Genomic DNA, 24,406 nt, shown 5'->3' with positions numbered 1-24,406 from the left:
ACAAATTTTTGAAAAAAAGGACTCATTATGACACCGACTCTTTAAGTCTAGAACGCAAATTGCAATTTGCTCATTTTTATAGAAAACGTACATTTTCACAATTAACCCTTATATTGCATCGGCCCAAAAATGGTTTAAACCCCTTTGAATATGGTTTGGCATGATTTGAACAAAACTTTGGATATCCATTATTTCTAGACCGCTCAAATTAACCTTTTCAGACGCCACGTCATCGATCCACCCCTTTCCAACAAACATTCTCATCCATCGATCACCACCCCATCAACGGCTCACGCCAATTTAAACCTCATCACACAGATCACCATTCTCAACCGTCGATATTCCCCCAAATCCCACCACCAACAACCCTTTATAAACAAACCCTAACCCCACCCACCCTTCACAAAATCAACCTCAATCTCTCCCAATTCTTCAAGTCAGTTCACCCAAACCCTAATTCAACAATGTCTGGTCGCGGCAAGGGAGGTAAGGGTCTGGGAAAGGGGGGAGCAAAGCGTCACCGGAAAGTTCTCCGGGATAATATTCAGGGGATCACGAAGCCTGCGATCAGGAGGCTTGCAAGAAGAGGTGGAGTGAAGAGGATCAGTGGGTTGATCTATGAGGAGACTCGTGGTGTGTTGAAGATCTTTTTGGAGAATGTGATAAGAGATGCGGTTACGTATACGGAGCATGCGAGGAGGAAGACGGTGACTGCTATGGATGTGGTTTACGCGTTGAAGAGGCAGGGTAGGACTTTGTATGGATTTGGAGGTTAATTGGGATATGGTTAAGCATTTTGTTTACAAGTTTGAATTGTGGATCTGTAATTGATGAAGTTTGTGGAATGAAAATGATATGTTTGCTAATTTGAGTTTGGTTTTGTGTTTTTTTTTTTTGAATTATTAAGTTTATTATGAGCAGTAGATTTGTAGGAATTGAAGTTTGTGGTATAATTCGAAGAATGAACATGAAATGTTAGCTAATTTGAGTCTAAGACATATTTGTGAGGATTGGTTTTGCTATCCAAAAAGGGTCTGTGTTGCTTGTTTAGCTGCCACTTTATAGTAACTGGCCGTCTAGTTATATAATATTTGGTTATTTGAGTCTGGTTTGAATCATTAAGTTTGTTATGAGCAAGAAGAGTATTAAGTTTGTGGTGTGAAACTGGATGAATTTTGATATATCTGTTTTATTAGACTAGTAACTGGTGATTGCCATAACAAATTGCTGGAATTGATGATGTGGTTTAGTGATGAGCATGGTACCTACGTGTTTGGTGCCGAATTGGTACTGGTACCGTTACCCAAAAATAGGAAAATTGGTACCGGTAAATACTGGTGTTTTACCGGTAAATACCGGTACCACTATTGAAAAATGGTGAAAATGGGTGTTGGTACCAAATATACCGGATACCAATCCCTATTGTGGTTTAGTAACCTTGTTCTATTGTTTAAGCTATTTTGATTTCACCACTTTGAACATATCCTTCCATCGTCACTATACTCCCTTTGGTACAGTAAACCCCTCCTCCTGCCTCTGCGCAAGGCGTTGACCGGTCTGCAGAAACACTCAATAAGTCCACTGACCTACGATGGTGGTTTCTGAAGTGGAACAAAGAAGGGGTGGTTGCGTAGTGGTGTACGCTGGGAGCATGATTTTTTTCTTATTTTAAGATTATCGAATTTGCTGTCGAAGGCTGGAGAACCAAGAAAGACGACCCTTATTTTTTTTGAACAGCAGCAATGAATTAGATTCATATAAAACCAAGCGGACCACCCCCATAAAACCAAGACACCAAAGAACCCAAAAAGGAAGGAAGGAATCCATGACAACGGTCCCACAAACAAAAAGAAACATCTACATATTATACTAGGAAGGAGACCTCAAGGAAAGGGCTAAGACACCCATTTTCCCAGACATAACGAGGAGTCTTCTTGGACCGATAAGAAACAACCCTTTGACAGAAAATTAGAAATGTCTTCGGTAACTGCCTTCTTCTTGCTTGAGAATTTCCGTTCGTTCCATATATGCCTAAGGGAAGTGCAGACAATGATGGACGAGACCTTTCAGCAAAGATTTTCCACGAATTACAGTTAGCGAACTGGCAGCGGATAAAGAGGTTGTCCACGTCTTCTAAAAGACGCAACAAACAGGAGAGAGCCGGGAACCCTGATAAAAACAGTAGATGTGCAAATCCATATGTAAAACACCCCAAATTTTATAAGTTCTTTTCAATACACTTCGTGTGCTGGTTAAATGCATATATATGGTTTGAAAATGGGTTTGAGGATTATTATTCTAAAAAATATATATAAAGGGGCATTCCGAGAATTGAACTCGGGACCTCTCGCACCCTAAGCGAGAATCATACCACTAGACCAAATGCCCTCTGATGACATGCTTATCCAGACTATATTTTAGATATAATGTTGCTGTTTTATTTCATAGCGTCTTTAAATAGATAAAACAGACATTTTTTTTAATAAAAACTAGGTTATAACCCCGTGTATTACACGGGGTTGAATAAATAAATTTTATATACCAAATAATAAAACAATATATCTTTAAAACCTTATTTATTGTACGGGTTGAATAAATATAATTTTATATATTAAATAATAAAAAGTTATATATATAAGAACCATATTGTACAGGTTGAATAAATGTAATATTATATACCAAATAAAAAAGTTATATCTTTAAAACCACGTGTGTTACACGGATTGAATAAACGTAGGATTGTTTATCAAGTAAAAAAATAATACATCTTTAAAAAACCTCATTTATTACAAGGGTTGAATAAATGTAATTTTATATACCAAACAATAAAAAATTACATCTTTAAAAATATGTGCATTACACGGTTTAAATGTAATTTTCTGTACTAAGTAATAAAAAATATATATATCCTTAAAAACCCCCATGTATTGTACGAATTGAGTAAATCTAATTTTATATATCAAATAACAAAAAGTTATATCTTAAAAAACCTCATGTGTTACATGGGTCGAGTAAATGTAATTTTGTACAGTGAAAATAAAAATATTTAATATATTAATACAAAGTTTGGTTTTCGTGATAAAAATAGATTATTCTGTTGTTGCAAAATTTGTTAACGAAGTCTCAATAAATTTAATCCTTTATTTAAAACTCCGTAAATGTATAAATGATAAATAATATTAGTTAATTTTATTTTAAGTTTCGTAAAATTTATTTGATACCAAACTAAACAAAATGTTAAAATATAATTAATTCAAATAAATAGAGATTAAACTAAATAATAATTATTCATAAGATATTAAACTAATAATATTTAGTAGGAGAGTTATCTATAATATAAGATATTAAATTAAATAATATTTTGTAGGAGCGTTATCTATAATTAATTAGAAAATATTAAATTAAAATAATAATTATCTATAAAAGATAACCTAATATGATGACAAGTGTCCATAAAGTGGTTTCTTTTATTATATAGTATAGATTAATAAGAAGATATTCGTGTAAAATTATAACCAAACGTTATTTAATTATGAAAAGTTACTTCATTTTTTAGATGAATCTGAAAGTAAAAACAGACAATGTTTTACATTGTTTGTAATTTTTATATTAAATGTGTACTTAACTATAATTTTCTATTGATATATGCTTCCTTTTTATTCATCACCGCGAATTATTATAACACATGATAATCTTAATCTTTTATCTGTTTCCTATGTAGGGTTGTAAATAAATCGAACGAATACGAACACCGTTAAGGAAATAAATGTGTTCATGAACACTTACCGAACGAGATTTATGTTCGAGTTCGTTAAAGAATGAACGTGTTCATGAATGGTTCACGAACACAAACGAACATAAATAAAATCGGCTAAAGCGAGAGAGGCTAGATTTGGATGGCGGAGCAGCTGAAACTTGAAGCCATAATCGTAGAACAAAGGTCGATAGTGTTCGTCAATGTGAATATTGAGGAAGGAAAGCGGAATAATGCATAAACGTAGTAGGAATATAACTTCCTATTTTATATTTTAGGATAATAGAATAATATAAAAAGTTTAGTTAAAATAAATAAAAGTAGAAAAATCTCATGAACATGTTACCGAATGTTCACGAATAGTTGAACGAAAGAGACCTATGTTCATGTTCGTTCATCTAACTTATCGAACAAAATTTAAAGTTCATATTCGTCCATTTATTAAACGAACGAACATAAACGAACTTCCCGTCGAACGCTCACCTAGCGATTCATGAACTGTTCGTTGAACCAAGTTGAACGTTCGGTTCGTTTGCAGCCCATATTCGTATGAGAATGTTGTTATAATAATATATGAAATCTAGTTAAGCTGCTATTTTTAATTTTAAAATCAAGAATGATTTTTGTAAAATAGTATTGTTGAATTTGTCTAAAGCTTCATCGGTTATGAAAAAGGTTAGTTTTGACTTATTTACGATTAGGAATGGACAAACGTTAAAGTATAAAATACTTTATAGGCATCTAAAAGTTTCCACATATCATAATCCATGTAACTTGATAGTTTATAATTTCAAAAAAGTGGTTTTAATGCAAAAATCAAAATTGTACACCCGAAAGTCTTCAATTTAACTCTCTAATTAACTAAAGTCCATCTTTTTATCTTGTCTATATACCCTTAATGAATGATTTTATGTTTTTCATATTTAAGTATGTTGGATTTAAGCAAAAACCTAAAATCTCATATTGTAGTATGTTAGAAACCTTGACGAATTGAAAATCTTTTATCTTGAAACGAAAAATAGATTATTCTTTGATTGTTCTGTTTTCTCTAACAATTCTTAGATTTCTATAATAAATAGATTATAGCTTGCACTATGCAAGACCTCTTTTTAGTTGATCTCTTTTTAGTTATGAAGTATACCACTTTCCACCAGAATGTCCCTTAAGTTATTTATTAACTCCCTAATTTCTCTAATATTCATTCTTCAAAGAAAACGAGAGTTTAAGATTTTTAATTCCTTTGTTTTTTTAACAACAAATCTTAGATTTCTATAATAAATTAATCATAACTTGTACTATGCAAGATATGAACTCTTAATCTTTTGGTTATGAAATATACTATTTTCAATGATGATGTCCCTTCATCGAAATAAGCAAGAATACTATTTCTACGGATAAGTTAATTCATTAACTCCTAAAAGCTAAAATCTTTAATATTTCACATTTTATCCTATTTTAACAATTTTGTTTTTGCAAATAACTTGATAAATTAATAGGCAAATACAAAAAAAAAAAAAAAAAACCCAACATACTTATGATTTCTTTTCTCGTTAAAGTCTATCTATGTTGTAAACTTTCTTTTACCTATAAATACTTAGTTAGTGATGATTGTATAAGTTGTTAAAATCTATATATATAATAAACAAATAAAGTGTGGGACACGTGTCACTAGATGGTGCAACCTCACCAAATTTTGGGCGGGAAAATGTGGGAAAGCTAGAATTTTTACACGGGATCCGGATGGCAACAACCATACCCGGATTTTTTACCCGTCGTATATATTCATCTAAACAAACCCTAATTGTTATAATCCCTCATTCATTCACACCGTTATCCTGAAAATGAAGAACGCCTTTGTCGATCATCCATTGTTATGTTCAATATATCTATTCATCAATGTCTTAATCGATTAAAGGTTGGTAGTTTTATCTTCGGTTATCTATTTTGTTTGTTGATTTTGACTGTACTAAAAATCCTACATTTCACGTACAGAACCCTAAATCCCTCATTCGGCTTCTTCAAGCTTCCTGGATATTGCTTTCTCCTTCCTAAATGTTGAAGGCTATGAAGTTTAATCGATTAACATATCATCGCCGCTCTACTCGATCACCATTTTTTGCTCTAATTCATTAACTTATTAGGTATGACAATCATCAAACTATTTTTGTTTGTGATGTATAGATGTAGCAATTTTTTGGTGTCGTTTTCAAAAGAACCAGAAATAGTGGTTAGGGTTTTGAAATTGATTGAATCTGATCTTTTTCTTAAAATTTAACAGTCGTACTCACACAAGGAAATAATACGAAAAATCTGTTCGTGTAATATGTTCAATGAATTTGTTTACAAGATTGAGTGTTTGATTCTGATTGTTTTGTGGTTTTACAACATCAAAACGGTGGAGATTTGAGGAAGTTTTGGGCTTAAGAGGCTAGGGTTTGTGGTTTTGGTTGTAATGTTGTGTTTTGGTTTTTTTTTTTTTTTTTTTTTTTTTTGTTAAATTGCTTATTGATCAATCTATCAGAGGATGCTTTTCAGTAATCAAAAGATCTGATTAATTGATTGATCGATTACTTTTGATTTGTTGAATCTCCAGGTATGTGATTATGATCTTATTATTATTATTATTATTATTATTATTATTATTATTATTATTATTATTATTATTATTAGGGTTCATCAATTTGTGTAAAATAAATTGTTGACCGTATTTGGTTTTTGGTTATTGTAGAATTCTTTGTAGAATATTTAATAAAAAGATACTTAAGTTTTTGACTTTGTTATATTTTCAGATAAAAAAGGTTAATGTTGCTTATAACAAAGATTTAGACCCATCAAAGTTGAACTTTGGCTCATGTGCTTATAGACATGAGGTAAGTGATTGTGGTTATGTTCTTAATTGGTTGATTAAGATTTATTTAATTGGGCTTGATTCATGATATTGTCCTTTTCTTTATCAATTGTTAATATACTAAGTCTGATCACAAGTTATTGATCCAAGTGCATGTCTTGATGAGCATTTAGGTTCTTGCCATACCCTTGGGATTTGCATTTAGAGAGGTATTAATTGAGAGATAAGCAGGATTGTGTGAGCAATGTTTCATGGCTGGAATGTGGCAATCAGGGTGAGGGCTAATTAGGATCTATGTATGCCTATTCATGTTTATGTACGTAAGGTGTTCAATTAAATGCTTATTTGCTTTTTGGGCAGTTGTGTAAGAGTTAAGCGACCACTGGAACAACGAGATGAAATCAACACGATAAGGCAATTTATTATCCTTTTATATTGTAAGAATCGCATAGATTGTTGGATCATGCATCAATTTCTAGGATCTTCCGATTGAATGAATCCCTCAAACACATTAGTTACCAAATTTTTTTTATCTCGAAATCAAAATCAGTTATAATGTTGTTTTTCATATTTCTGTGTAGGAAATCGATGTTCATTGGGCGTGTTAGGCAAGTTTGGTTGTGGTTCACATTGGGTTTTGGGTCAAAACTGGCAATGCAAAATAGGTGTGTCAGGCAAGTTAAATTACAATGATGATCTTATTTTTTTAGATAAAAGCGTTTTGGTGGTTTTATCTATTGAGTTTTGAGTCATATGTATATTCTGGCGCTTTGGTTTGAGATTGAATGAATCCGTTTTGCTAATTAGTTTTTTGTGTTTTCTTTCTTTGTTTGTGAAGATATGACTGATGAAGGTGGGAACCCGATCTGGAAGAACCGAGTTTTGAGTCAACAGCTCCGATTTTGCGGACCGGCCCATTAAGGAATCTGCTTATGAACTGTTGTTTCACCGGGCTATGGGGTTTGCACCCTATGGTGACTACTGGAGGAGTTTGAGGAGAATCTCGGCGACCCATTTGTTTAGCCCGAAACGGGTTGCTGGGTTTGGGTGTTTCGTGAAACTATTGGGTTGAAAATGGTGGATCAGGTTGTGTCCACCATGGAACAAAACGGTGTCGTGGAGGTTAAAAAGATTCTTCACTTTGGTTCCTTAAACAATGTCATGATGTCTGTGTTTGGAAGGTTGTATGATTTTGGTGAAAATGGTGGTGAGGGGTGTGAGCTTGAGGAACTTGTGAGTGAAGGTTATGAGTTGTTGGGGATATTTAACTGGAGTGACCATTTTCCGGTTGTTAGTTGGTTTGATTTGCAAGGTGTCAGGAAGAGGTGTCAGGAAGAGGTGCAGCTTCGTCGGTTTACGATGCCGATTTCGTTGATGTTTTGCTTGATTTGGAGTCGGAAAATAAGTTTAGTGATGGTGACATGATTGCTGTTCTTTGGGTATTTTTTTAATTTAATTTTTTATTTTTAGTTATAAAAAACAAAGGAATAATATCTATGTCACTCTTTTGTTGATACATTTTAATTGATTAATATTATTTTTTTATAGGAAATGATTTTTAGGGGAACTGACACTGTGGCAATCCTGTTGGAGTGGATTCTTGCACGAATGGTGTTACATCCAGATATCCAAGCCAAGGCCCAATCCGAGATTGACCGGGTAATTGGAGGCCGGCCCGTAACCGATTCAGACCTCGACAGCCTTCCTTACGTTCAAGCAATTGTAAAAGAGACCTTACGCATGCACCCACCGGGCCCGCTTTTGTCTTGGGCTCGACTAGCAACCGAAGACACTGTGGTGGGCCCGCATGTGGTTCCGGCTGGAACCACTGCTATTGTGAACATGTGGGCCATAACCCATGATGAGCGTGTTTGGTCCGAACCCAATCGGTTCAATCCTGACCGGTTCTTGACTGAGGATGTTGCGATAATGGGTTCGGACCTGAGGTTGGCCCCGTTTGGTGCTGGGAGGAGGGTGTGCCCGGGGAAAGCACTGGGCATAACTACGGTGTCATCTGTGGTTGGCTCAGATGTTGCAGAAGTTCAAATGGGTCGAAGCGGGATCAGTTGATTTGTCTGAGTGTTTGAAGCTGTCTTTGGAGATGAAGAAGCCGTTGGTGTGTAGGGCTGTTTGCAGGGCTTGATGTGGTTATTGTTAAGTGTTGCATGAATATTAAGCACGTGTAGTTAATACGATATTAGTAGTGTTAAGTGTGTGGTTTGGGGACTCTTAAATAGTTGGGTAACATAACATGGGCTTCTTACATAAAGGCCATTTGGTTTTGTGACATTGTGACGTATGAATGTATGGCCCTATAAGTCTATGATATAACTAATATTTATGTGGTTACGTGATTTCTCTACCCATTTCAGTTTTGTCTAAATGTCTACACAAAAATTATCTGAATATTAACTGTCTAAATATGTGTTCCGGTTATTCAACCAATCAATATAAAGCTCGTCAATGCGGTACAATTAATAACCCTACTTTAATGTACAGGTATAAAGTAATTGTGGGAGGTAAACATGAATACAAAGTGTGATGCACCATTTGATACACAGGTAGTCGGGTACCATATGTTGGATGAAACCAACCCCCCATCCACACGGTATCTTATCTTCGTATGGATCATGATTCATGATCTTGACCATCGTCTACCAAAGTGTTGTCTAGAGTGTATTCCCCATCCACACGGTATCTTATCTTCGTATGGATCATGATTCATGATCTTGACCATCGTCTACCAAAGTGTTGGCTCCTGCATTTATATTTGTAGCTGAGATTGATGCTATTGCCGAAAGACATGCAAGAAAAGATCCAAGAAGGCGATCAACATTTGACGCATTGATAACGTAGTTTTATGGAGAGTTGGTATCTAAAACATCTTGAGTGCTATTTGTTTGGAATTTATTTCTAGAAAACTAGGGTCTTAAATATGATTAGAACAAATTACATGTAAAGTCTGAATAAAGGAAGTTAATGAGTTTGAAAGAAGATGCTAATGAGTTTGAAAATGTTTGTTTATGTATTTTTCATTATTGAAAACTAAATTTTCCTAACCCGGGATGTTCCCGGGTGATACCCTAGTCTATTATATATAATAAACATGTTAAATAAAGGCTGATGTGTCATGTTATGAGGGCTTGGAGAATGAGGTGTCATCACCATAGGGCTTCTTGATATTGGTTTTGGCTCCAAAAACTTCCGTGTGATTTCCCCTTATTTCGTGGGATCCGAATGGCCAAAACCGACCCACAAAATCGGATCCTATAATACCCTTCTTTTTTCTCATTCAGCTTCTCACTCTTCATATTTTCTCTAAAACCCTAACTACACTCTCTCCCTCTTCTCTATAACCCAAACTACAGCCGCCTTCACCAATCTTCCTATCATCATCAAGGTTTGTCATCATCATCGTTCAATACCAGATCTTCATCATCCTATTTTTAAACCCTAAAAACCAAAGTCGTATTTCAACAAATGGATGTTTGTTGTTATTTCTATAACTTGAGAAGATTCTTGATTTTTCTGGATTATTTTTGTGAAATTGTTTCAGGGTTTTAGTTTCTCAAATCATCCAAATCTCCGATTCAAGTCTCAGATTCTGGTTATTATCATCGAGGTATCAATCGCTTTTCATGTTTCTCGGTATTTGATTTCCAAATATTTATTTTTTTTAGATTTTGATTTCAAGGGTTTCAGATGAGTTATTAGTTTTTCTGGATTAATTTGGTTTCTGAGATTGGTTTTTGATTCAAGGGGTGGTTGAATTTGGTCTAAAGTTGGGTCATTTAGTGGGTGTTTATTGTTATTTCTACTCTTGGAATTGAAGTCATAGATTTTGACTAAAAAATAGAAGTATAATTAAATATAGATGAATGAGGTCAAATGTTTTAATTTTCAATTGAAATCATATACAGCTTCTTTACAATTTTGAAAAACAAAATCTTAATTGTTAATATAATGGCCGATGAGAGCGTGAAAAGAGAGACCAGATTGATGCAAACGTTGTCGTATTGTTGCAGAGTACACCACTACAGTGTTGCTTAACAATGGCAAACTTCTGGTAAAATATGCTGGTTGATTTTAGATACATTTGTAGCGGTAATTGGTTTAAATTTTGATTGGAATTTTAAGTTTTACTATGGGTTTAATTTTGATTATTAAGACTGGGAGATAAAGGTGATTATGCATATACCATTACTGTGAGGTACTTTTTTTGTTTACAAGTAGTTTATTATGTGCATATTTTAATCTCATACTAACAACGATAAAAATAGATTCACCCGATTAGCAATGGAAGTTCGTTACCTGGTGTCAGGGATTTTCTTAAAGTGTAAGTTAGTTTTCAATATTTTATTATCACAAAAGGTCATATATTCATATTATTAATTATTTTAATAGAAAACTAACATGTTTTCATGTGCTTTGGTTGTCCTGTATCTGAGGGGTATGGAATGACCGAGAATTCTTGTGTTATAACGTTTATGAATGTCAACGATGTCACCTCGGGTCACGTGGGCGCTCCTAATGCTGTTTGTGGTCAGTTTTTTTCTTTTTCAATAAAATATTAGAAGCTATAGTTTGCCATTCTTTGAATTATGAGATGAATTTAGCACAGGGTACTTCAGTTCTCACTAATTTAGTAGGAATGTTGAAACGTATAAAAGTATGAAATGTCAATTAAAGTCTCGATCATATGATAACAATAATAATAAAATTTATATTCTATTTTTTTTTTAATAATTTCTTGTTTCAGAAGTAAAGCTTGTAGATGTTCCGAAAATGAACTGTACATCCTATGATCAACCATATCCTCGTGGAAAGATCTGTGTGAGAGGACCGATTGTCTTTCAAGGCTACTACAAAGATGAAGTGCAAACGTATAATTAAGTCTTGATTACCCTCTTCTACTTTTAATTGTGTATCTTTAAATGTGTGTATTATACCGAATTTTGTGTTGATTTAATTTGATCAGGAGAGAAGTAATCGATGAAGAAGTATGGCTTCATACCGGAGACATAGGATTATGGTCACCTGGAGGCCGCTTAAAGATCATTGACCGGTAGGACATGTCGGTTAACGGGTCTAATAGATTCAGGTCAAAATGGGTCAGTTTTATATGGGTCAGGTTGAATCCCTTATATCAAAAGATTTTTATTTCTTTTATAGTAGTTAGTGTGTGAAAAAATGATTACAAAAACTATATTTATTTCTATGATAGTTTAATTCTTTGAACATAATGATCTAGGAGGTTTTAACTATATGCTTTGTTTGACCCGTTAGAGATAACACGCAACCCAAATCCATTTGTAAGTAAACGGGTCGAATTTGCCACCAACAGGATTATGACCTATAAGTATTTTATTAATTATATATTTTCTTATTATCAGGAAATAGAATATATGAATGGGTCGAATTTGCCACCAATAGGATTACGAGCTTTGAGTGTTATATTAATTATATTTTCATAATATCAGGAAAAAGAACATTTTCAAATTGGCACAAGGAGAGTACATAGCTCCTGAGAAAATCAAGAGCGTATATGCGAAGTGCAACTTTGTGGCACAATGCTTTGTTTATGGTAAGAGATTTAAAGATTTATTAATATGGTTATATCTTTGTTAATTGTTTCATATTTCTTAAAGTTTTATTTATTATTAATATTGGTTGAAAATAGGTGACAGCTTCAATTCTTCTTTAGTTGCTATTGTCTGTGTGGACCCTGATAAAGGTGACAATTTATATTTATTTTTACTTTTGATCTTAATAGAAATTGAACGGCAGATAATATATGTTTAAACTAAGATATGATTAGGAAGTAATTGGCTTTGGTTGCTTCTTGCTTCAAAAGAATTGGTGGAACTTTACTTTAGAATTGATATTGGGTAAGAGACCCTGTATCTGTTGATGAATGGACTTAGACCAAGACGCTCATGAATGTGTTGCGGGGCACGGTGATTGCTGAGGCTAAGTATCTGTTAATATGGTAAGTTTTGTCTTTATTGTGATGATGATGGATTCGCCACGTAACGTCAACTCGTAATACATATAAATCAACAAATATCTCAGCAAGCTTAGTATCGACACCAAAGTTTATATTATATGGTATCGACACTAAAGTTTCTATTATATATTTAAACACTTATAATTTGGTTTTTTTTTTTTTTTTTTTTTTTTTTTTTTTGTAGAGCGAACTCAATTTACTAAAGAAAGGATTTTGGTAACTCGAATGATATGCATCTTCAAAGGGACTCGACTATCTTTAAATTGTATATCCACTATATCACTAATTTATGTAACATGAGACTTTGTATTTTATTTTATTTATACACATTATATTTATCTTAATAGTTTTCTTCAACCCGGGTTGCCACCCGGGTGATAACCTAGTTATAATATATTCAGTTTAAATGTTTTTTATTTTGGCTATTTATTTTGTTTCCTCTTATATATTCTAACCGTTGTTTCTGTATTTCATTTTGAGGTTTGTTCGATTGGGCTTGGTGTTCTTTGCTGGGCTGCTTGTGCTTGTGGGCTTATAGGTCTTGTGCTATTTAAGGAGGGATCTGCCTCGGGATGATGTGCACCGCCTCTCACTTCTCCTTCTCGAATACTTTTGAGCTCCTGCCTTCTTTCCCTCACACGTTCATTCATGAGGCTGTTTGATTATTCTTTGTTAACCTTTGGTTGTTTGTGTTCACCAGTCAATCTGTGATGACTGGTTGATTTTCCTTGTACTGATTTGATAAAGAAGTTGAATAAATTTGTTCTTCATTTTGTTTGGTTGATTTTGTCCCTGAAGTTCTGACATGGTATCAGAGCTCCAAGGTTAATTTGGTGCTCTGGTAATCTTCCGCTGCACTCGCTGTTGTCTGCTTCTCCGGTTGAATCGGTCCAAGGACTCCGATTGAAGGTTGTTTTGTGGTGGTGGTTTCTTGGTGGTCCTGTGGTCCGCCGTTTCATCTCCTGGTTTCATTTCATTGTGGTTGCTGCGCCGCTGTTGGGAATACGAAACCCTAATTTTTAGGGTTTTCATCTGGTTGTTTGAAGAATTTCTTGTTGGTCCCTTTTAGGGCAAACCAACGAATCTAGTCTTCTGTCTTCTGATCAAGTTCTTGTAACCCTAAGTGAAGGTTACAAGTCTTGATCTCTGGGATTTTGCAAGCACCCACTGTGAGATTGTTCTATCTATGTTCTTTATTTTCTTTTTCATTTCCTGCATCACTGAGTTAGTGTGTCTAGGCATCCTCTGTTTACCAGACTAGTCGGGCCGGCACTTGATCGAGTCTTATTTGCTTATTTGTTGCATTAGTCCGTGTCATTAAGCTCCCTGAATAATGTCTGCGGAGGCACCTATTGAGTGACGGACCTCTGATCGGACCTCTGCTCAGGCTTCGCTTTGTCCCTGACCTCTTTGTTCCCTTCTATTTTCCTGTTGTTCTCTGCTGTGGTGTTTCTGTGACTATTTGTTCTCTTGTGACTGTGTGATTATCTGCATACTGTTCCGTGCTGTTGCTGTGTTTATCTGCTTGTTTATAACTGTGTGCTATAATGACTGATACAGAAAAACAAGATGAATCTTCTGTCACCTTGGTTAGTAAATTGGATGCAAGTGATCCGTTATATCTTCATGCTAGTGACTCTAGTAGTCTCTCTATTGTCAACATTAATCTTAAAGGAACTGAGAATTATGTGGTTTGGTCAAATGTAACACCCCGTGTTTCGTAAGTCAAAGTCAAAGTCAAGATTGAAGTCAAAGTAAGAAAAGATTGCTAATTGTCATCTGTCTCTCTTTGCTCAATTCCTGTTTTTACTTCTTTGACTCGTAGAATAGTATGTTTTATTTTCGCTTTAGTTGTATTATGTGGAGTATTAGCTAAGAATCGCAGTAATCGGTGTATATTTATAGCTATGTGTGACAACTCGTAATTTGAACCTACTTTCTGTAACGCTACGTGCTTACGTGAGCTACTTTAATTGAATGAATGCATGTTACGTGATATGTGTGGATATTGTATGTTACGAATTATATGCTTATACGTATGTTGCTTGAACTAAACCCACACGACATGGATCAACCACACAAGGCCATTTGGGCCGTAAACTTTGTAATCGGAACCAAGGGGCAACCCAAGTGGGGGTTCGGCCCATCCCTCTTTGAGTGTTTAACAACTAGGGTGTTAGTAACCTTTGCACACTTTGGCAAGATCATTCTCACACAAGAAACCCTAGACATCTCTCTCTCTCTCTCTCTCTCTCTCTCTCTCTCTCTCGTTGCTTGAAACCCGACGGCACCAAGGAGCATTCTTGTTCGGATCACCCTCTTACCATCATCAACCGGTTAGTGTGCTTAACGATTGTTTCATGATTGACTGTGTATGTTGTTAAATGGATTATGTGCTAATAATCGGCCCACTTGTATGCATTGTGTGATGTTCTTGTGAATTGATAATCGACTGCCATATAATTGATTCGGAGGGTATTTGATGATGTTGATGTTAATGATAATATTCTTGTTAAATCGGACGTGTTTATGTTAAACATAGGTTGCCATGTTTCGGGTTACATGTCATTGATTTAGAGCCGTATAATTGTTAATCAAATGATCCGAATTGCATAGTATGTTGATATTGAAATTACTGTTCTTGTTGATGATGATTTGAATATGTAAAATTGTTAAACAAGGTGTTTGATCCGATTTGTGAAACTGATAAGTTGTTAGCTGGAATTACGGAATGATTGTTGCTGTGTAATCATGGAAAGTTGTTACATGCACCGTTGCGACACCGATTGCGAGTCGAGACCAGCCCTTGCGACCCGAAACCTCAACACTAGCACAAGCAGCACAAGTCGCAACCGAGGTTGCGAGTCCGGTTGCGACTCGTAACCAGACCATGACAAACCGAAACCACTGTTGCGACTCGTAATCTCTGTTGCGACTCGAAACCCCTCGTTGCGACTCGAGATCGCTGGTTGCGACTCGAGACCTTTCTTTGTTGCGACTCGAGACCATATAACCGTACATGCTGATATTGGGCCTGCACAATACGAGCCCAACTGATTGGGCTGAACACTTGGACTTTGCTTGTTTACGTGACTGTTTACGTCGATGCCTATACGTGGATTATGATGTCGAATACTTGTACAACTTGTATACGAATCTGACTAGCATAATAACTTTGGTAGGACGGGGTTGATCACTTTGTAACTTAATTGAACTGTGTGAATCATACCGAGCAATCCCAGGTGAGTTCATTGCATTTTCTCAAGCATGCGTCCCGGTGGTTTGGGACAACTGGTAAACATTGGAAGGGAAACATTGGGTAAACAACTTAATCGGTTTTGGTTATTGCCTGGAGGGCAATGGGGGTAATTAGTTGATAGCGCTATTAGGTACTAATTATCCGGGTTTCACTATGGTTGTTTAGAGGCACACTCCTCGGTTACGTAAGGGCGGTTCCCCTAGGGTAACTAACCGAACAACATAGTGGGTTGCTTAGAGGCACACTCCTCGGTTACGTAAGGGCGTAGTCCCTAGGGTAATCTAACTTGAGCAACATCGTAACATATCTTCGAATCGTATTAACATATATCTGGTAACACAACGCGTAATAACACCTTGAACTCACCAGCGTAGTCTGACACACTTGTTTGCATGCTTGTAGGTCATTAACACTTGGAACATGGACTTGCTATCTGGGAGTGCTGGAGTGGTCATGAATCGAGGCTCTTGGATTTATTTACATTAGAAACTTTGGTTTTAAGTATTATGAAACACTTGCTAAACGATTTATTAAATGCTTCCGCTACACAATACTTTGGGATTTGATATTATATTTTATTTAAGTATTTACTATTGGTTCAATGTGATTGGTGGCTCGAACTCTGATGCGTAACACGCCTCGCGGGATTTCCGCTAGTGGGATTTTGGGGGTGTTACAGTTTGGTATCAGAGCCACTGGTTATAGTGAACTAGGTTTTAAAACGTTTTGTAAAACCAGACTATAACCGAACAACTTCGACAATCGATCATGACACTCAGCACCAGATTGCAAGGTTCGTTTCTCTCTCACTTTATACATTACTTGCTTAGCAGTCACACACTCACAACGAATACGAACTGAAACATTTAACACCGTAGTGACCTGATAGTGTGACACTACTCTTCGACTCATACGAACTATAGACCTGTGATACCATCTGTTGTGTTGTTTGAACGGGGGAAACTTCGAGCGTAAGCTAAGAGGCTCTGAGATGAACATGCAAATCGCCTTATTATTATGGGTGCACACTTAATAATAACGCGGGGTGCATGCAAGTCCCAGTGAGGCTTATCGAGCGTGAGAAGGGTTCTGCCTTACTATGTGCAAACTTGGTAGTATATAGATATCTGTATGACACCTGACTTCCATCTCGTTTCGATTTCTAAATCGGTTTATTCCCAACTATAGAAACATGAGTGGACGAGGACACGGACGTGGCAACATCAACATGACTCAGGCTGAGTTGAATAACCTAATCAATACCCGCGTGGCTGAGGCTTTGGCAGCCTATCAAGCTGGTACGGAATGTACCAAGTACTCTTTACTCTTATACCACGTACACGTCTTTTCATTCCTATAATGTGTTTCCTCCCGTTAATTAGGTCAACAAGCGCAACCTCAACCTAACCAGCCTGCGTGTACATTCAAAATGTTTATGGACTGCAAGCCACAGACCTTCACCGGGACTGAAGGGGCTGTGGGACTTCTAAGATGGTTCGAGAAAGCAGAGTCTGTGTTCGCTATCTGTAACTGTCCCGCTGGGGACAGGGTGAAATATGCTGCGGGTACCTTGGCTGATGGTGCCCTAACATGGTGGAACGCCCAAGTACAGTTGTTGGGCATCGAGGCAGCGAATGCCACAACTTGGGAAGACTTTAAAGAACTGATCAGGGAGGAGTACTGTCCTCGGGACGAGGTCCAGAAGTTGGAAAACGAATACTATGACTTGAAGATGGTTGGATCTGAAGTCGAAGCGTATGTGAAGCGATCGTATGAACTGGCCGACATGTGCCCGAACTTGTCTCGGCCTATGTCTCGGAGGATTGAGTTATTCATCAAAGGGTTGCCTCCGCGTGTGAAGAGCTTGGTCACTGCAGCCCATCTCAATGATTTGACACAGATCGTTCGTCTGACTCACAAGATTGTGGATCAAGAGGTGGAAAGCGAATCGTTACCTCCGCGCATTTCGGCCACTGCTGCTGCGACACCCACTGCTACTGCATCTGCTAATGATAACAAACGAAAGTGGAGCGACTACGACAAAGCATCCAGTGCTGGTCAGACTCAGAAAAGGCCAGACAACAGCAACCGCAACGTCAGCCAGTCGTCTTCTGTCAATCAAGGCCAGGGAAGTGGCCACAGCCAGGGTTCATATGCAGGGAGAAAGCCACGGTGTAACAAATGTGGCTATCATCATTGGGGGCCGTGTGGTCGGACGTGTAACAAGTGTGGCAAGCCAGGCCATGAGGCCAGGGATTGTAGGACCTCACAACCCAAACACCAGCAGCAACAGAACCAGCAAAACCAGAGACAACAGGGGCAACCACCTCAGCAGAACCAGGGTTTCAGAAAGGGGTGCTATCAGTGCGGTGATGAGGGTCACTTTAAGCGGGATTGCCCTCAGTTAAACCAGAACGCTAACGACAACAACCGCCCGAATAACAACAATGCTGGGAACAACAACAATAACAACAACGGCAACAACGGGGGTAATGGTGCTCGGGGCAGAGTGTTTCAGCTTGGAGCAGGGGATGCCAGGAATGACGGCAACGTTGTAACTGGTACGTTTCCTGTTAATGATCGTATTGCTTCTGTATTATTTGATTCGGGTGCCGATTGGAGTTATGTGTCCCTAGAGTTTAGTCAACGATTAGGGATAACCCCAACACCTTTAGAGGTTAGACAAATAGTAGAACTCGCAGATGGTAAAACGATAGAAGCCTCGAACGTCCTTTTCGGGTGCAAACTAGATCTCGTGGGTCAGGTGTTTGATATTGACCTCCTTCCCGTTACGCTCGGTAGTTTTGACATAGTGGTAGGCATGGATTGGTTGTCTAAGCACCAAGCAGAAATTCTATGTAAGGAGAAGATTGTGCGTATTCCTCTCCCTGATGGAGAGTCACTGTTAGTTCAAGGGCATCGTAGTGGGACGATGGCTGGGATTATCACGGCCATGCGTGCACAACAGTATCTACAAAAGGGGTATCCTGCACTGTTAGCGCTAGTTACCAACGCTCAGTCTGAAGAAAGTAAGATCGAGGATCTACCAGTGGTGCGAGAATTCGCGGATGTATTCCCAGAGGAGCTACCAGGGTTACCTCCTCACCGTCAAGTAGAATTTCAGATTGATCTTGCACCGGGAGCGGCTCCAATTGCTCGAGCTCCTTACCGGTTAGCACCAGGAGAGTTACAGGAACTGTCTAATCAACTGCAGGAGTTGTTGGACAGGGGCTTTATTCGACCCAGTTCTTCGCCTTGGGGAGCCCCAGTTTTGTTCGTAAAGAAGAAGGACGGGTCATTCCGTATGTGTATCGACTATCGAGAGCTCAACAAGGTGACCATTAAGAACCGCTATCCGCTACCACGCATCGACGACTTGTTCGACCAGCTGCAAGGGTCGAGTTTCTATTCAAAGATCGACTTAAGGTCGGGTTATCACCAGGTAAGGGTTAGGGAAGAGGATGTTCCCAAGACCGCCTTTCGAACGCGCTACGGGCACTATGAGTTTTTGGTCATGCCGTTTGGATTGACCAATGCACCAGCGGTTTTTATGGATCTCATGAACCGCGTATGCAAGCCATATCTCGACGAGTTTGTTATAGTGTTTATTGACGACATCTTAGTCTATTCCAAGAACAAGGAAGATCACGAGCGCCACCTACGTCTCATTTTGGAACTTTTGAGAAGGGAACAATTGTATGCGAAATTTTCTAAGTGTGACTTTTGGATTCGAGAAGTACACTTCCTTGGGCATGTTGTTAACGAGAAAGGGATACATGTGGATCCTGCGAAGGTGGATGCGGTAAAGAATTGGGCGGCACCAAAGACTCCGTGTGAGGTGCGTCAATTTCTTGGTCTTGCTGGATACTATCGAAGGTTTATTAAGGACTTCTCGAAAATCTCGCAACCTCTCACCTCACTGACACAGAAGAACACGACGTACTCTTGGGGAACGAAGCAGGAAGAGGCTTTTCAGTTGTTAAAACAGAAACTTTGCAGTGCACCAATCTTGTCGTTACCAGTGGGTACTGAAGACTTTGTGGTTTATTGTGATGCTTCGATTCAGGGTCTCGGTTGTGTGTTGATGCAACGCGAGAAGGTAATAGCTTATGCTTCTCGTCAGCTGAAGGTGCACGAGAAGAACTACACGACGCACGACTTGGAGTTAGGAGCGGTGGTGTTTGCGTTGAAGATTTGGAGGCACTATCTGTACGGTACCAAATGCACCATCTACACCGACCATAGAAGTCTCCAGCACATCTTCGACCAGAAAGAGTTGAATATGCGACAACGACGATGGGTGGAATTATTGAACGATTATGAATGTGCCATCAAGTACCATCCGGGCAAGGCGAACGTTGTAGCTGACGCCCTCAGCAGAAAGGATAATGCACCTAGGCGCGTGCGAGCATTGCAACTCACGATTCAGTCCAATCTCCCTTCCCAGATACGGGATGCTCAGTTAGAAGCATTGAAACCAGAGAATGTTCGAGCTGAAGCTTTACGTGGCTCGAGACAACGACTAGAACAAAAGGGAGACGGCGCCTACTACGTAACTGGACGCATTTGGGTTCCACTCTTTGGCAACTTACGGGAACTTGTAATGGAAGAGGCACACAAATCACGCTACTCTGTACATCCCGGATCAGATAAGATGTACCACGACCTGAAAACTACCTACTGGTGGCCCAGCATGAAGGCTCATATAGCAACCTACGTAAGCAAATGTCTAACCTGTGCTAAAGTCAAAGCAGAACATCAAAAGCCCTCGGGTCTACTGCAGCAACCGGAGATACCCACATGGAAGTGGGAACAGATCGCTATGGATTTCGTAACAGGATTACCCAGAACTCAGGCTGGGAACGACACTATTTGGGTGATTGTTGATCGCCTCACGAAATCAGCACACTTCTTAGCAATCAAGGAAACGGACAAGTTTTCTCAATTGGCAGCAATCTACCTTAAGGAAGTGGTTTCTAGGCATGGAGTGCCAACTTCTATCATTTCAGACCGTGATCCGCGTTTCACTTCAGAGTTATGGCAGTCTATGCATAAATCGTTCGGTTCCCAACTCGACATGAGTACCGCTTATCACCCGCAGACGGATGGTCAAAGTGAGCGCACCATCCAAACACTCGAAGATATGCTTCGGGCATGCGTACTCGACTTTGGAAAAGGGTGGGAGAAGCACCTACCGTTGATAGAATTCTCCTACAACAACAGCTACCATTCAAGCATTAAGGCAGCTCCGTTCGAAGCACTGTACGGGCGGAAATGTCGCTCACCTCTCTGTTGGCATGAGGTGGGTGACAGCCAGATCACAGGACCTGAGTTTGTCCTTGAAGCATCAGAAAGCATCGTGCAGATCAGAAATCGTATGGCCGCAGCCCGTGATCGTCAGAAAAGCTACGCTGACAAGCGTAGTAAACCACTGGAATTTGAAGTTAATGACCGTGTTATGTTAAAGGTTTCACCCTGGAAGGGTGTGGTGCGTTTTGGAAAACGCGGCAAATTAAACCCTCGTTATGTAGGACCCTTCAAAATTGTGGAACGGATTGGAAAGGTGGCCTACAGATTGAAATTACCGGCTGAGTTGGGTAATGTCCATGATGTATTTCACGTATCGCAGCTAAAGAAGTGTTTGGTTGATGAAACACTAGTAGTACCATTTCAAGAGCTGAAGATAGACGACAAATTGCAGTTTGTCGAAGAACCTATTGAAATTATGGATCGGGAAGTTAAAGTTCGTAAACACAGCCGTATACCGATTGTGAGAGTTCGTTGGAACTCAAGACGTGGTCCAGAGTTCACGTGGGAACGCGAGGACCAGATGAAACTTAAGTATCCACATTTGTTCCCCGAAGACCAGTCAAAACCTAGCGAACCTAGTGTTGGTGCAACTAACGAATTTCGGGACGAAATTCCCATTCAAGTTGGGGAGGATGTGACACCCCAGGAAAACCAGCAAACGATATAACTTACCTAACTTGAACTTATCTAGCTTTCTAGCTTTCTCAGTGTGTGCGTACTAAATTTCGGGACGAAATTTCCTTTAGTTGGGGATACTGTGACAACTCGTAATTTGAACCTACTTTCTGTAACGCTACGTGCTTACGTGAGCTACTTTAATTGAATGAATGCATGTTACGTGATATGTGTGGATATTGTATGTTACGAATTATATGCTTATACGTATGTTGCTTGAACTAAACCCACACGACATGGATCAACCACACAAGGCCATTTGGGCCGTAAACTTTGTAATCGGAACCAAGGGGCAACCCAAGTGGGGGTTCGGCCCATCCCTCTTTGAGTGTTTAACAACTAGGGTGTTAGTAACCTTTGCACACTTTGGCAAGATCATTCTCACACAAGAAACCCTAGACATCTCTCTCTCTCTCTCTCTCTCTCTCTCTCTCTCTCGTTGCTTGAAACCCGACGGCACCAAGGAGCATTCTTGTTCGGATCACCCTCTTACCATCATCAACCGGTTAGTGTGCTTAACGATTGTTTCATGATTGACTGTGTATGTTGTTAAATGGATTATGTGCTAATAATCGGCCCACTTGTATGCATTGTGTGATGTTCTTGTGAATTGATAATCGACTGCCATATAATTGATTCGGAGGGTATTTGATGATGTTGATGTTAATGATAATATTCTTGTTAAATCGGACGTGTTTATGTTAAACATAGGTTGCCATGTTTCGGGTTACATGTCATTGATTTAGAGCCGTATAATTGTTAATCAAATGATCCGAATTGCATAGTATGTTGATATTGAAATTACTGTTCTTGTTGATGATGATTTGAATATGTAAAATTGTTAAACAAGGTGTTTGATCCGATTTGTGAAACTGATAAGTTGTTAGCTGGAATTACGGAATGATTGTTGCTGTGTAATCATGGAAAGTTGTTACATGCACCGTTGCGACACTGATTGCGAGTCGAGACCAGCCCTTGCGACCCGAAACCTCAACACTAGCACAAGCAGCACAAGTCGCAACCGAGGTTGCGAGTCCGGTTGCGACTCGTAACCAGACCATGACAAACCGAAACCACTGTTGCGACTCGTAATCTCTGTTGCGACTCGAAACCCCTCGTTGCGACTCGAGATCGCTGGTTGCGACTCGAGACCTTTCTTTGTTGCGACTCGAGACCATATAACCGTACATGCTGATATTGGGCCTGCACAATACGAGCCCAACTGATTGGGCTGAACACTTGGACTTTGCTTGTTTACGTGACTGTTTACGTCGATGCCTATACGTGGATTATGATGTCGAATACTTGTACAACTTGTATACGAATCTGACTAGCATAATAACTTTGGTAGGACGGGGTTGATCACTTTGTAACTTAATTGAACTGTGTGAATCATACCGAGCAATCCCAGGTGAGTTCATTGCATTTTCTCAAGCATGCGTCCCGGTGGTTTGGGACAACTGGTAAACATTGGAAGGGAAACATTGGGTAAACAACTTAATCGGTTTTGGTTATTGCCTGGAGGGCAATGGGGGTAATTAGTTGATAGCGTTATTAGGTACTAATTATCCGGGTTTCACTATGGTTGTTTCGAGGCACACTCCTCGGTTACGTAAGGGCGGTTCCCCTAGGGTAACTAACCGAACAACATAGTGGGTTGCTTAGAGGCACACTCCTCGGTTACGTAAGGGCGTAGTCCCTAGGGTAATCTAACTTGAGCAACATCGTAACATATCTTCGAATCGTATTAACATATATCTGGTAACACAACGCGTAATAACACCTTGAACTCACCAGCGTAGTCTGACACACTTGTTTGCATGCTTGTAGGTCATTAACACTTGGAACATGGACTTGCTATCTGGGAGTGCTGGAGTGGTCATGAATCGAGGCTCTTGGATTTATTTACATTAGAAACTTTGGTTTTAAGTATTATGAAACACTTGCTAAACGATTTATTAAATGCTTCCGCTACACAATACTTTGGGATTTGATATTATATTTTATTTAAGTATTTACTATTGGTTCAATGTGATTGGTGGCTCGAACTCTGATGCGTAACACGCCTCGCGGGATTTCCGCTAGTGGGATTTTGGGGGTGTTACACTATGAATCGCCTTACGACTGTGAACAATAGGAAGTAACAATGCGATAAAGTCAACTAAACGCTAGTCGAACTAATCTAATCAACATCGCGCTCGCAACTCGACTTACGCATTTTGGTTATTGTTATACGTGTGTGTGTGCCTTATGTGTTACTTGTGCATGTTTAACTTATGTTATGTGTGGTAATCAGTCGAAACGCAATCGAACTCAATCGCAATCGAATCGCAAACGCTAAACAATTACGAAATAAGGATGCTTGTATGTAGATATAGTATGATAATTGGTGGAGAAGAGATAGCGCAACATATGAGTAGTTGGGATTAAAAGTAATTTGACTAAGAAACTCTATCGCATCACAACGCTCGCAATCGAAATCGAAACAGCAAAACTCGTCGCACCAAACACTCGAATCAGGCGACCGATCGATCAGGCGACCAGCCGTCCGCT

General features: G+C 38.7%; 2 protein-coding genes, 1 long non-coding RNA gene, 1 other non-coding gene and 1 pseudogene across 4 annotated transcripts; 4 read left to right on the top strand and 1 right to left on the bottom strand.

Annotated features, from left to right (window-relative positions):
• The first annotated feature begins 396 nt into the window (after positions 1–396).
• LOC110872566 (histone H4) lies at positions 397–871 on the top strand. The gene has a single exon (XM_022121379.2). The coding sequence runs from the start codon at positions 465–467 to the stop codon at positions 774–776; it is 312 nt and encodes a 103-aa protein (XP_021977071.1). The 5' UTR covers positions 397–464; the 3' UTR covers positions 777–871.
• Positions 872–2,316: 1,445 nt separating this feature from the next.
• TRNAP-AGG lies at positions 2,317–2,388 on the bottom strand. The gene has a single exon. It is a non-coding gene; the product is annotated as a tRNA-Pro (tRNA).
• Positions 2,389–5,531: 3,143 nt separating this feature from the next.
• LOC110872568 lies at positions 5,532–7,276 on the top strand. Its single transcript, XR_002554537.2, has 6 exons — positions 5,532–5,669; positions 5,747–5,895; positions 6,544–6,624; positions 6,776–6,876; positions 6,963–7,039; positions 7,184–7,276. It is a non-coding gene; the product is annotated as an uncharacterized LOC110872568 (long non-coding RNA).
• A 166-nt stretch (positions 7,277–7,442) lies between these two features.
• Positions 7,443–8,956, top strand: LOC110869830 (annotated as a pseudogene).
• A 970-nt stretch (positions 8,957–9,926) lies between these two features.
• On the top strand, positions 9,927–13,388 carry LOC110872567 (long chain acyl-CoA synthetase 6, peroxisomal). The gene is made up of 10 exons (XM_035976626.1): positions 9,927–10,002; positions 10,159–10,224; positions 10,883–10,938; positions 11,026–11,144; positions 11,362–11,485; positions 11,581–11,667; positions 12,083–12,186; positions 12,283–12,336; positions 12,421–12,591; positions 12,794–13,388. Exons 4-9 carry the CDS (start codon positions 11,060–11,062, stop codon positions 12,492–12,494), a joined length of 528 nt encoding a protein of 175 aa, XP_035832519.1. The 5' UTR covers positions 9,927–10,002; positions 10,159–10,224; positions 10,883–10,938; positions 11,026–11,059; the 3' UTR covers positions 12,495–12,591; positions 12,794–13,388.
• The last annotated feature ends 11,018 nt before the right edge of the window (positions 13,389–24,406 follow it).

This window comes from Helianthus annuus, chromosome 8 (assembly GCF_002127325.2).
Source record: "Helianthus annuus cultivar XRQ/B chromosome 8, HanXRQr2.0-SUNRISE, whole genome shotgun sequence".
Lineage (NCBI taxonomy): Eukaryota > Viridiplantae > Streptophyta > Magnoliopsida > Asterales > Asteraceae > Helianthus > Helianthus annuus.
The sequence above is the reverse complement of the archived record's forward strand: the minus strand, read 5'-3'. Positions and strand labels throughout refer to the sequence as shown.